The sequence below is a fragment of the Triticum aestivum genome, chromosome 7A (genome assembly GCF_018294505.1).
Source record: "Triticum aestivum cultivar Chinese Spring chromosome 7A, IWGSC CS RefSeq v2.1, whole genome shotgun sequence".
Lineage (NCBI taxonomy): Eukaryota > Viridiplantae > Streptophyta > Magnoliopsida > Poales > Poaceae > Triticum > Triticum aestivum.
Window position 1 is genome coordinate 560218625 of NC_057812.1, and position 12645 is coordinate 560231269.

General features: G+C 49.3%; 1 protein-coding gene across 1 annotated transcript; it reads left to right on the plus strand.

Annotated features, from left to right (window-relative positions):
• Positions 1-9440: 9440 nt before the first annotated feature.
• LOC123152063 (protein NRT1/ PTR FAMILY 8.3) lies at positions 9441-11894 on the plus strand. The gene is made up of 5 exons (XM_044571671.1): positions 9441-9708; positions 9845-9947; positions 10039-10256; positions 10338-10858; positions 10936-11894. Exons 1-5 carry the CDS (start codon positions 9655-9657, stop codon positions 11768-11770), a joined length of 1731 nt encoding a protein of 576 aa, XP_044427606.1. The 5' UTR covers positions 9441-9654; the 3' UTR covers positions 11771-11894.
• The last annotated feature ends 751 nt before the right edge of the window (positions 11895-12645 follow it).

The following is a 12645-nucleotide window of genomic DNA, read 5'->3' on the forward strand; positions in this document are numbered from 1 at the left end:
AGTGACATGATATGGCCAGTATCATATAGCTTCCTTTGATCTCCATCTTGGGGCTCCATGATCATCTTGTCACCGGCATGACACCATGATCTCCATCATTATGATCTCCATCATCGTGTCTCCATGAAGTTTGCTCGCCAACTATTACTTCTATTACTATGGCTAACACGTTTAGCAATAAAGTAAAGTAATTTACATGGCGTTTCTCAATGACACGCGGGTCATACAAAAATAAAGACAACTCCTATGGCTCCTGCCGGTTGTCATACTCATCGACATGCAAGTCGTGATTCCTATTACAAGAACATGATCTCATACATCACATATATATCATTCATCACAACTTTGGCCATATCACATCACAAAACACTTGCTGCAAAAACAAGTTAGACGTCCTCTAATTGTTGTTGCAAGTTTTTACGTGACTGCAATAGGGTTCTAGCAAGAACGTTTTCTTACCTACGCCAAAACCACAACATGAATTGCCAATTTATATTTACCCTTCATAAGGACCCTGTTCATCGAATCCGATTCGACTAAAGTGGGAGAGACAGACACCCTCCAGCCACCTTATGCAACTAGTGCATGTCAGTCGGTAGAACCGGTCTCACGTAAGCGTACGTGTAAGGTTGGTCCGGGCCGCTTCATCCCACGATGCCGCCGAATCAAGATAAGACTAATAACGGCAAGCAAATTGGCAATATCGACGCCCACAACTACTTTGTGTTCTACTCGTGCATAGTAACTACGCATAGACCTAGTTCATGATGCCACTGTTGGGGAACGTTGCAGAAAACAAAAAAAATCCTATGTTTTCATCAAGATCCATCTATGAGTTCATCTAGCAACGAGTGATCGGATGCATCTACATATCTTTGTAGATCGCGAGTGGAAGCGTTCAAAGAACGGGGATGAGGGAGTCGTACTGGTCGTGATCCAAATCATCGTAGATCCTAGCGCCGAACGGACGGCACCTCCGCGTTCAACACACGTACGGTCAGCGTGACGTCTCCTCCTTCTTGATCCAGCAAGGGGGAAGGAGAGGTTGATGAAGATCCAGCAGCACGACGGCGTGGTGGTGGATGCAGCAGTCACCGCAACAGGGCTTCGCCGAGCTTCTGTGAGAGGGAGAGGTGTAGCAGGGGAGAGGGAGGCGCCAAGTCTTGAGTTATTGCTGCCCTCCCTCCCCCCCTTTATATAGGCCCCCTAGAGGGGTGCGCCGGCCCTAGGAGATGGGATCTCCTAGGGGGGGCGGCGGCCAAGGGGGTGGAGTAACCCCCAAGGCAAGTGGAGGCGCCCCCTCCCCTAGGGTTCCCAATCCTAGGCGCATGGGGCCCAAGGGGGGGCGCACCAGCCCACTATGGGCTGGTTCCCCTCCCCACTTCAGCCCATGGGGCCCTCCGGGATGGGTGGCCCCACCCGGTGGACCCCCGGGACCCATCCGGTGGTCCCGGTACAATACCGGTGACCCCGAAACTTTCCCGATGGCCGAAACTACACTTCCTATATATAATTCTTCACCTCCGGACCATTCCGGAACTTCTCGTGACGTCCAGGATCTCATCCGGGACTCCGAACAACTTTCGGATTACTGCATACTCATATCTATACAACCCTAGCGTCACCGAACCTTAAGTGTGTAGACCCTACGGGTTCGGGAGACAAGCAGACATAACCGAGACGACTCTCTGGTCAATAACCAACAGCAGGATCTGGATACCCATGTTGGCTCCCACATGCTCCTCGATGATCTCATCGGATGAACCACGATGTCGAGGACCTAATCAATCCCGTACTCAATTCCCTTTGTCAATCGGTACGTTACTTGCCCGAGACTCGATCGTCGGTATCCCAATACCTCGTTCAGTCTCGTTACCGGCAAGTCACTTTACTCGTACCGTAATGCATGATCCCATGATCAACCACTTGATCACATTGAGCTCATTATGATGATGCATTACCGAGTGGGCCCAGAGATACCTCTCCGTCATACGGAGTGACAAATCCCAGTCTCGATTCGTGCCAACCCAACAGACACTTTCGGAGATACCTGTAATGTACCTTTATAGTCACCCAGTTACGTTGTGACGTTTGGCACACCCAAGGCACTCCTACGGCATCCGGGAGTTGCACAATCTCATGGTCTAAGGAAATGATACTTGACATCCAGAAAAGCTACAGCAAACGAACTACACGATCTTTGTGCTATGCTTAGGTTTGGGTCTTGTCCATCACATCATTCTCCTAATGATGTGATCCCGTTATCAATGACATCCCCATGTCCATAGCCAGGAAACCATGACTATCTGTTGATCAGCGAGCTAGTCAACTAAAGGCTCACTAGGGACACATTGTGGTCTATGTATTCACACATGTATTACGATTTCCGAATAATACAATTATAGCATGAATAATAGACAATTATCATGAACAAGGAAATATAATAATCATTTTATTATTGCCTCTAGGGCATATTTCCAACACATTTGTTTGGTTTTTACGTTCTTTTTATTTTCTATTTACGGGATTATGTAGGTTTTTTCTAGGACATGTATTGTTCAGTTTTTTTATTCACATAATTTTTAAAACGGGTGAATAATATTCAAAATTTTCAGATTTTTTATAAATTCATGAACAGTTTTTTAAAATGCGTGAACATTTTCCAAAGTTATGAACCATTTTTAGAACAAGCGAACCGTTTCCAAATTAGTGATTTTTTTCAAATCTGTGAACCTTTTCAAATCCATGAACGTTTTCTAAATCCATGAAGTTTTTTCAAACTCGCGAACTTCTCTCAAATTTTATGAAACTTTTTTATATTCGTGCACTTTTTTTAATTTGGTGAAATCCACAGAATTTACAAATCCTTGAACATTTTCAGATCTGTGAACATTTTGAACTCATGATTTTTTTCTCAAATTCATGAACTTTTTTTCCAACTACATGAAACTTTTTTCAATTTCGTGAAGTCCACCAACTTTTTCGAATGCAAGAATGGTTTTCAAATCTATGAACTTTTTTCAAACTCGTGAATTGTTTACAAATTCTTGAACTATTTTCAAATTAGTATTTTTTAGATCCATGTTTTCCCTAAAGTCAACAGCCAAGCGGGCACGAACCAACGTGCGGTTGAATGGTTAGGTGAACAGTGGAATCTCAGGCTCTCAGCCTACCAGGATTCAAATCCTAGTGCTTGTATTTATCCTGGATTTATTTTAGGATTTTCGAGGAATCCGTTTAGTGAGGGGAGACGTTTTCGTCGACTACGAGACGCCTACGGTAACTTTGTAAAATCTCAAGATAACCGAGAACTTTGTGCTTGCGTCATTGCGTGAGCGAATGGAGGGAACGAGCGAGCGAACCAGCGCGCTTGCTAGGCCAGCCCACACGAGACTGCTGCGAGTGCCAGCTTTGCGAACTGGCGTCTGAAGCGGCAAACTAGGAGGTCTCGCATATACAGCAGTTCACGCGCTCTTGAGCGTACTAGCACTCATGCGATCTCCATTAGCTTTGACCACTAGCTGTACCAAATGCACTTACCGCTAGCTTTGACAGCTCGCGATCTCTACACATGCACCAGACATTTTTTTTATTTTGAACCTTTTTACTTATTTTTTAAATCATTAATTTGGAAATTTATAATTTGTAAAACGTTCATGAATTTGAAAAAATATCATGAATCAGACAAAAGTTTATGAATTAAAAAAATCATGATTTTGATTTTTTTCACGAATTAAAAAGATTATTAATTTGAATAAAGTTTGCGAATTTGAAAACAAATTCAGGAACTTTGAAAAGATGTTCAAGAATTTCAAAAAGGTTTGTGAATTTGGATTATTTTAAAAATAAAAGAGAAAACTGAAATAAAAGAACAAACAAAACCCCACCTGGAAAAAACCAGCAAAAACCACCGCAGAAAAAACCGGTGGAACGATGGTTCTGAAAACCGTTGGAAGAAAAAGAAGGATGCAAATGTATGCGCGAATGAGAAAAAAAAGAAGAGGAAATGTAAATGGGACAAGCCCAAGGTTGAGCGTGTGTGCACTAGTTGCAAAAAAACAGGAACTGGGGCATAAGGGCCCAACAAGAATCACGCTCGGCTACTACCCTTTGGGCTATCATGTGTAAGGGCATCTTGAATCGGACACCGTCTACATCCACGGATCGTAGGGACCAGTCCACCGACAGTGATGCGAGAGTTGGCCATCCAAACATTCATACATAAATTTCAAATTGAATTTCAACAATCCGAACAAATTTCATCAAACACGATGGAATTTAGCAAAGGCCGGACATAATTTACATAAAACAAACGATGTTTTGTCCGTTTAACTAAAACAAGCTGGCAACACTCAAAGTAATTAGAGAAAATAGCACACCACGAATAGCATGCAAATATCTCTAGTAAAACAATAATTCAAATTCAACGAGATAACTGAATGTTCAACAAGTTTTTTGAAATCATCTATTCCAAATCAACCATACTAGAGTCAGAACCAGCACATGTCGTCCCACACAAAATGTCCCTTAAGCTTCATAAAAAAAAGTACAAGCTGCCCTTAGTCCTGCAGTACATCATGGCAACACGTGTAGTTATACAACGTAGAGAGCAACATTGATTGAATGAATGAATTAACCAATATATAGTGTAATAGAAAGCAACAATTAAGATCTCCATTGTCGACGAGCCCAATGGCCACCTTGTCTTCACTTGGTGAATCGCACCACAAAAGTTCATGACGGAATCACTCATGGTGTACCATCGATGCACTAGAGACTTCACATTGCGTTCAAGGATGACTTGCATGTCGTAGGGCGAGTGCCGAAACGTCGGCTCGAAAGATGCGGTCCTTATTCATGCCTACAAAGTCCTCAGAAACGGTCAACCACGCATCACACAACAACTCATCCTCAATGGACGAGTACCCCACCATCGTGCTTCTCTAGAGAACAACAAGAAGTTTAAAAAAAAAGCTAAATGTCATTTGACCGAACACCCGCCGGGCGTGGTGTCCGTCATGGACGGCGTCGACAATGCTGTGGAGGGTACCTGGCTGCAAAGGGATTCCCGGTGGACACTAGCATAGTTCAAGGCGGGCAGGCGCGTGAGTGGGGTTTGTGAACATCCGAGGATGCCTGGGCGACGACCGAATAGGTACAGTGGCGGCGTCTGACGAGGAGGGTTCAAATGAAAGGAGGGGGAGGGGGGAGGGGGGTGTAGAAGTGGAGTGAAAGAAAAGGGACGGATAGGGGGATTTCAATGGGGCAGGGGTGGCAGAGTCCTACATGGCTGGTGTCCGGACTCCCGCAAAGCCCTTTAAATTTGCCTCTAGTTTGCGAGAAAATGAACGTCCGGACCGATCTGCGGACAGATGAGGTACCGTATTGGATGACAGAACATGTTTGAACAACTCGGTCCAAAAAGAGGTGGGTGGTTTTAAGGATAATCGTTGGAGATGCCCCTATACTATTGCATGAGCTGTCGCACGTGATTCAGATCATCTAAGCTGTTCTGAGGTACCGTATTGTTTTCAGTTTAGCTTTTCTCATAAATCAGACATATAAAATATTGCGTCCCGATTGCACTCCCTGTTCCCTTTAGTTGAAAGAGGCCAAGATAAAAGATCGGATCAGATATGATGTACTTCTGGTGCTTAAAATAGCCTGGCATTATTTTCCATCGTTGCTGGAAGTTCAAGAGGAACATCGATCTCCATCACATAGTGCGAGCTCAACCCCACCTTTGTGAAAATATAAGAATAATCAAGATATGCTAGTTGTTGGATAATAAAGTGATATCGCCTGCAGATCACTCATCCTATTGTGCTGTACCTTTCCACAGAGCAAACACGTACGCACTAATCATCGAAAGAGTTGGCGAGCTGCACGATGGGTGCTACTGTTTGTGAGTAGTGTTGATTCAGCAGAGATCTTGGCCATCAAGTATGGTCATTACTTGGCAGCGAGGATCGGATGCAACGTTGCTCACATTTATAGTTCAATGAGAAACAATGCTTTCTCGATCTACGATACGTTGCCGATGGTTGCGGTGGAAATGTTTGGGAAATGAGGAGGGACGGGGCCCTACTCGTAGCTGCAGTCGACTTGTCTTGGGTTCTACACCATACAGATACAGGGGCACGTGAAGTGTATGCCAGGAACAGTGACTGGACAATGGCCGAACATTTGGCTGGGACTGAAAAATAGTAAAGAGTACTGACGGCCTGCAATTCTTAACTTCAATCAGCCTGCAAGCACAACACATTGGCACATATACTCTGAAATGTCAGTTTCAAAATGTCAGCTATCCTGGGTTGTAGGCCCGGCTCTCTTTGGTTCTTAAATGATGCTGTCTTCAAGCATGCCCACGACGCCATTAGAGGTGTCCATAATTGGTTCCTTAGAGCAACTCCACCCAAACGGATGGGTCCTTTGTCGCTTTTTGTCCGTTTGGGTCGGCCAGGCGGACGTGCGCGTTCGCATTTTAAAATGAGTCGGCTTGACCGTCTAACGGAGAGGCCGACCCAAATGTGCCGTCATAAAAAAATAATAATAAGTTACATGAAATAAACATAATTAAATATAAAGTGGCCGGTTAAACGTCGGCCAAAGTTCATCTAAATCTAATAAACATTAAATAAAACATTACAAAAAGTCTGCGCCCGCCTGCTGCCGCCCGACACGCTGCCCTAGACATCGTTGGCCTTGCTCTTGCCCTTGCCGTCGACGTCGCCGTCGTCGGTGAGGTCGATGAAGACCGGAGCAGGGCCAGCCCACCCGAACGCCGCCTGGTACCCTGCCAGGGCAGCCTCCTCCGGCGTCTGCTGGGGCGGCGGCATTGCGGCAAGCCGTGCACGCTCCTTCTCCTCCTCCTCCTCAAGCCGAAGCGCCTCCGCGTCGTGTTGGAGCATGGCGTTGTAGCGCATCTGCTCCTCGCCGTCGGCCTGCTCCTGGCGGAGCCAGTGCTCCTTCCATGCTCGAGGTGGGCCGTCTCCTCCTCCGGCGTCGCGGCGAAGTGGACGGGAGGCGCGCTCACCCACTCGCGGTACTGATCCGTCCACAAGTAGGCCTCCTCCGGCCAAGTGGATGGAGGCGGGGAGCGCTTACGCGTCGGCTCCGGCTCCGGCTTGGGCTGGACGAGCGGCGACGATGGCGGTGGCGGCACGAAGAGCGGGGTGTGGACAGAGTCCCCCGCTGCCGATAGGGCAAGGGCTTGCTCCAGCCCATCCCAGTGCGTGTCCTCCTCGAGGAGGCTAGCCTCCAGCGCGTGCTGCAGGGTCTACTCGAGGGCGGCTTGGTACTCCGCCTCCGCCTTCATGTCCTCCGGCTCTACCTGCGAGGGCGGCGGTGGGAACGGCGGCGGGACGGTGTCGACACCCGAGCGCCGTTGCTCCTCGTGTTTGAGGGCGAACCACACCTCCCAGTTGGGGGAGTCGGCGGCGTACTCTGGCAGCCGACGCTGCTCCGGCGTGAGCTGCGCGCGGCGCCTGCGCACCTCATCGTCGTGCGCCCGTTGGGTACGAGAAACCGCCGGCATCGGGATCCGCTGCGGATCCAGATGCCAACGGTGCGGCAGCGTGACATCGGGGTACGACAATGGCTGCATGTACTCCCAGTGCCACCGCGCTTGGTGCACCGGAATGTGCAGGCGCCGGCGACCAGGGCGGAAACGCGTCGCCGCCGGAGGAGGAGGAGGGGAAGGGGAGCACGGGAGGACGAGGCGCCGGGGGTGCCCTTGCCCTTGCCCTTGCCATTGCTGTTGCCGAAGAGGCCCATGGCTAGGGTTTGCGGTCGCCGACGAGGAAGCAAAGGGAGTAGGGGGGGGAGGGGGCAGATGTGGACGGAAGAAGTGGATGAGGCCGACCCCGCCGCACGCGTGGTTAAAAAAGGACGCTTCCACTGGCTGACGCGTGGGCCCGCCGTCGGTGGTCGTCATAAATAAGTCGACCGGTGGTGGTTGGGTGGCCATCAGGTGAGGACGCGGCGGACGACGAAAAATTTGGGTCGGCCCGGACGTCAGCGGACACGATTTGAGTTTGGGTCGGCGCGTTGGGCCGCCACTTTTGTCCGCGCCGACCAAAATGGATACGGACGGACGAAATGTGTCGCCCCATTAAAGTTGCTCTTAGCTGCCAGAAGGCCCATTGGTTGTCCGGGTGCGAATGGGTATCTTTAGGGTATCATGCGGCTTTTTTTAGTTCACCACATGAACTCGATTTTTAAAGCTGCTTGTCTAAGAAACAATATTTGTGTTCTCCTTGATTGCACATGGAAAAATGGCAATGCCTTGATTAGGTTCTGGTCACCTCAATGTCAGGATTTGTGATTGCTAACCGCACCTGGCGCATAGTAGTTTCTGGTTACCGAAGACAAAAAGCTTTCTTGTTATAGAAGACACAAAGCTTACAATGACGCAATGATTTTGGTAATTCTTTATTTAATGTTTAAATGCTGTTTTACGATCAAAGTGTGGAAATCTACGACTGGCTGAGAATGCAATCGACAAGCCCTTCATTGAGCGACCTTCAGACAGTCAAACAATGGTGGACTTCTAGTGAGGGTTGGCCTCGCTACTTCAGAAAGGAGACTAACTCCTTACATATGCTCATATGTTCGGAGATTTGGAATGAGCGACACTCTCGGGTTTTTCCTGACAAGGCCTCCGTACCGACGAGGGTGGCTGCGGTCTGCACGTTGCAGGAGGAAGCGGAGCGACTCCTTCGCGAGTGTCAGTCAACAGTCGGGCATGGCTGCCGCGTCCTTGCACCCTTCCGCCGCTAGAAGGACAGTGACGACGACGATGACGATGGTGGTGTTGCCGGCCAGGGCGGCCATGTCTACAAGGTCACCGTCCGCTCCAAGTTAGTGTTGTTTTTTTAGTTTCTAGTTGAACTGAAATGCCGTTCGTTTTATGTATTAATATGTCCGAATTTAAGTGAATTCCCGCATGTTTACATGAAATTTGTCCGGTTTTGTTCTAACCCGGTTTAAAATGTATGCGGGCATGGTTGAATAGCCAACTTCGACATCAGTGTGTCGTTTTACGAGTTTTAGGAGATGCCCTAATGTTTTTCTAAGAAGATTGTCATCTGGAAACTAGTATTTTTTTCGTGAGCCCTGGCATGTACTCCCTTTGCTTCTTTTTATCCCGCGTATAAAGTTTGGTCGGGGTCAAACTACACGAAGTTTGATCAAATTTATATAAAAAATATGAACATTTACAATGCTAAAACTATATAGTATGAAAATACATTTCATGGTGTATCTGATAATATTGATTTCATATTGTGAATGCTGATATTTTTAATATAAAGTTAATCAAATTTTATAAAGCTTGATCTTGACCTAATATTTTATACGGGGACTAAAAAAACGGAGTGAGTACGCAGGGGAATAAAGCCGGCCTTTGGTTGGGCGAGCGATATCGCCCCTCGAAGCATCCGTCCTCCCTGTTGTGCTCTCTCTCTCTCTCTCTCTCTCTCTCCATTGCTCAGTACCATCCCACCTCTCTCCCTCTCACCTAAAAGTCTTGTGCCAGAGATTTGAAAAGATCACACAGACCACTAGCTTTTAGGCGCTTGCCTTGCCTGCGAGTTGCTGTGAGCTGCTGAACACTTTGCCCAACCCTCCTTCTGCTCCATTTTCTAGGCAGCCATGGAAGCAGCAGATGAGGAGAAGCCCCTGCTTAATGCACAGACCAATCCTCAGGTAAATCTCTCGCCTCCTCTTCTTTTCTCTCATCGAGATGATCATGAGAGTAATCTCTTCAGTTAGGAGGAAGAATACGAGTAATTCCGATCTTCTCCATCCTGTGCAACTTAGATATTTTTGTACTGTACTGCAGGATGTAGGTTCAGAATATACCAGCGATGGTTCAGTCGATATCAACAAACGGCCTGCTCTGAAGGGAAGTACAGGCCGTTGGAGGGCATGCTACATGATTTTAGGTGATACTATCAAAATTCGGACAGCAATTCATGCAAACTGTACTCGTGTCCATCTACTCCTTTTCTTACATGCTACTTGAACGCATCCTAGGTGTTGAGTTCTGCGAATGCGTGGCCTTCTTCGCGGTCTCGAGGAACTTGGTAACCTATCTCACCACCGTGCTCCACGAAAGCAAAGTCGCCGCCGCGAGAAATGTCTCCGCCTGGGTCGGCGCCAGCTTCCTCACGCCGCTCATCGGAGCCTTCTTGGCCGACACCTACCTGGGAAGATACTGGACAATAGTTGCTTCCCTCCCAGTCCACATCCTTGTAAGTTCTAGTACACAAGATAACGATCAACAAACCTCTTAGTTGCAAGTTGCAACTCTGATAAACACTTGATTCTGTCAGGGAATGCTGGTCCTCGCAGTGTCAGCATCAGCCCCAGCATCTTCCTACAGCGGCGGCGAGGTTCATCGCACCATGGTGTACGCGGGGCTCTATCTCGCCGCGCTCGGCGGCGGCGGCATCAAGCCCTGCACGTCGACCTTCGGGGCCGACCAGTTCGACGGCGCCGACCCGGCGGAGCTGGCCAAGAAGGGCTCCTTCTTCAACTGGTACTACTTCATGATCAACCTCAGCTCCCTCCTGTCGAGCACGCTGCTTGTCTGGCTGCAGGACAATGTCGGGTGGGGGGTCAGCTTCGCGATCCCGACGGCGCTCATGGCCTTGGCCCTCGCAGTGTTTCTTGGTGGCTCCAGGGTGTACAGGTTTAGAGAACCCACAGTGAGCCCCTTCACCAGCCTCTCCCAGGTGGTCGTCGCGGCCCTCAGCAAGTGGCGTATGCAGCTGCCGGACGACGTCTCCCTTTTCCACGAGCTCACCGGTTCGTCTGAATCAGGCCACATGATTCAGCATACGAGTCAGTTCAGGTACTTCAGATAATGTCTAGATGTTCATTTGGAAACAAACATTTGCACTGAGACAACTATCCGATTGTAATCTTCAGATTCCTCGACAAGGCTGCCATGATGCTGCCCCACTCGGACAAAACATGCGTGGCGCCGCCGACGAGTTCTTGGAGGCTCTGCACGGTGACACAGGTCGAAGAGCTCAAGATACTGCTGCGGATGTTCCCCGTCTGGGCATCTTTCGTGATCTTCCACGCCGTCACCGGCCAGCTGTCGTCGACGTTCATCGAGCAGGGGATGGTCATGGACAACCGCGTCGGCGGGTTCGCCATCCCGCCCGCCTCCCTCTCCATCTTCGGCGTCTTCAGCGTGCTCGTCTGGGTGCCCGTCTACGAGACCGTGCTGGTGCCGCTCGCCCGGCGCTGCACCGGCAACGTCAAGGGCTTCTCGCAGACGCAGCGGCTCGGGGTCGGCTTCGCGCTGTCCGCGCTGACCATGGTCTACTCGGCGGCGCTCGAGACGAAGAGGCTGGCGGTCGCGCGAGCCAGCGGCCTGGCCGGGCAGAACGTGCCGGTGCCGATGAGCATCCTGTGGCAGGCGCCGTCGCACGTCCTGCACGGCGCGGCGGGGGCCTTCGCCGGCATCGGCATGACGGAGTTCTTCTACGACCAGGCCCCGTGCGCCATGAAGAGCCTCTGCGCGGCGTTCGCGCAGCTCTCAATCGCGTCCGGGTTCTACTTCAACACGGTTGTGCTCAGTGTCGTGGCGGCGGTCACCACGCGTGGCGGGGCGCCTGGGTGGATCCCAGACAACCTCAACGAAGGGCATCTCGACTATTTCTTCTGGATGATGGCTGCTCTCAGCTTACTCAACCTGGCGCAGTTTGTGCACTACTCCATGCGGTGTAGAGAGAAGACAGCTTCTTCACCCTAAATAGTGGACACTTGACACGAGTTTAAAGTTTAAATCCTCTTCTATATGATGATCACAATAAAGTAAGCCTCTTCCATCATAGTGATAGATAATCCCAAATGATAAGTGCCACAGTTTGCATGAAGCACTTCACCCTGACAGTTTTTACAACTAGATATCTGTACTGAAAAAATTTAGACCTATCAATCTGCACTGAACGGACATGCTAGATATCTATCCCGTCCCGTACAGTAAACGTCTCTTCGGCATTGAACAGGCACAGACAAATGAGACGCGACGCTGGCGGCGCTCGCGCGTTGCTTCAATGCCAGTGACAGTGAGGGCTGCGTCCGCTCCAGGCCGGCGTCAATGCAGAGCGACCCTACAGCTGGATGAATGCGGGCAGCTGGCGCCGGGCAGGAAAGCATGCGAGCGAGGGAGAAGGGTTTAGGGCGGGCCAGGTTTGTCAGTCGTGGGCGTGGAAGCGGCTCGGATGCCCACAAAGCTCCCCTTCCCCAGTTTGCAAAAAAAATGCGTTCGGACTGGCCTGCGAATCGATACAGGACCGTGTTGGATGATAAAATATGTCCGAACCACATGATTCAGATGGGTGCGGGCGGTTTGAGTGTCTGTGTTGTAAATGCGCTAACAATGCAATGCTACAGCCATAAATCGATCTCATGGACTGTAGCAGTGATGAGCGCCGTGTTCCTTCCTTTTTTCACTTGATTAAACATTGGCCTTCCATATGTATCCTAGTTCCCACGATCAGCGGCAGCACAAGCCGTTAGGGGAGCAACAAATGAAGTCTGATTCGTAAGCACACAATGATTTGATTCGTAAGAACAGAACGATTTGATTCATGTATTGATTTGGTTCGTGTCACCCATTCCTGT

Bases quoted from the DNA above. Each gene is read 5' to 3' on its own strand.
- LOC123152063 (XM_044571671.1), top strand. From the start codon at position 9,655: ATGGAAGCAGCAGATGAGGAGAAGCCCCTGCTTAATGCACAGACCAAT. The intron at 9,948-10,038 runs GTGATACTATCA...AACGCATCCTAG, and splicing joins GGCATGCTACATGATTTTAG to GTGTTGAGTTCTGCGAATGC. The intron at 10,859-10,935 runs GTACTTCAGATA...TGTAATCTTCAG, and splicing joins CAGCATACGAGTCAGTTCAG to ATTCCTCGACAAGGCTGCCA.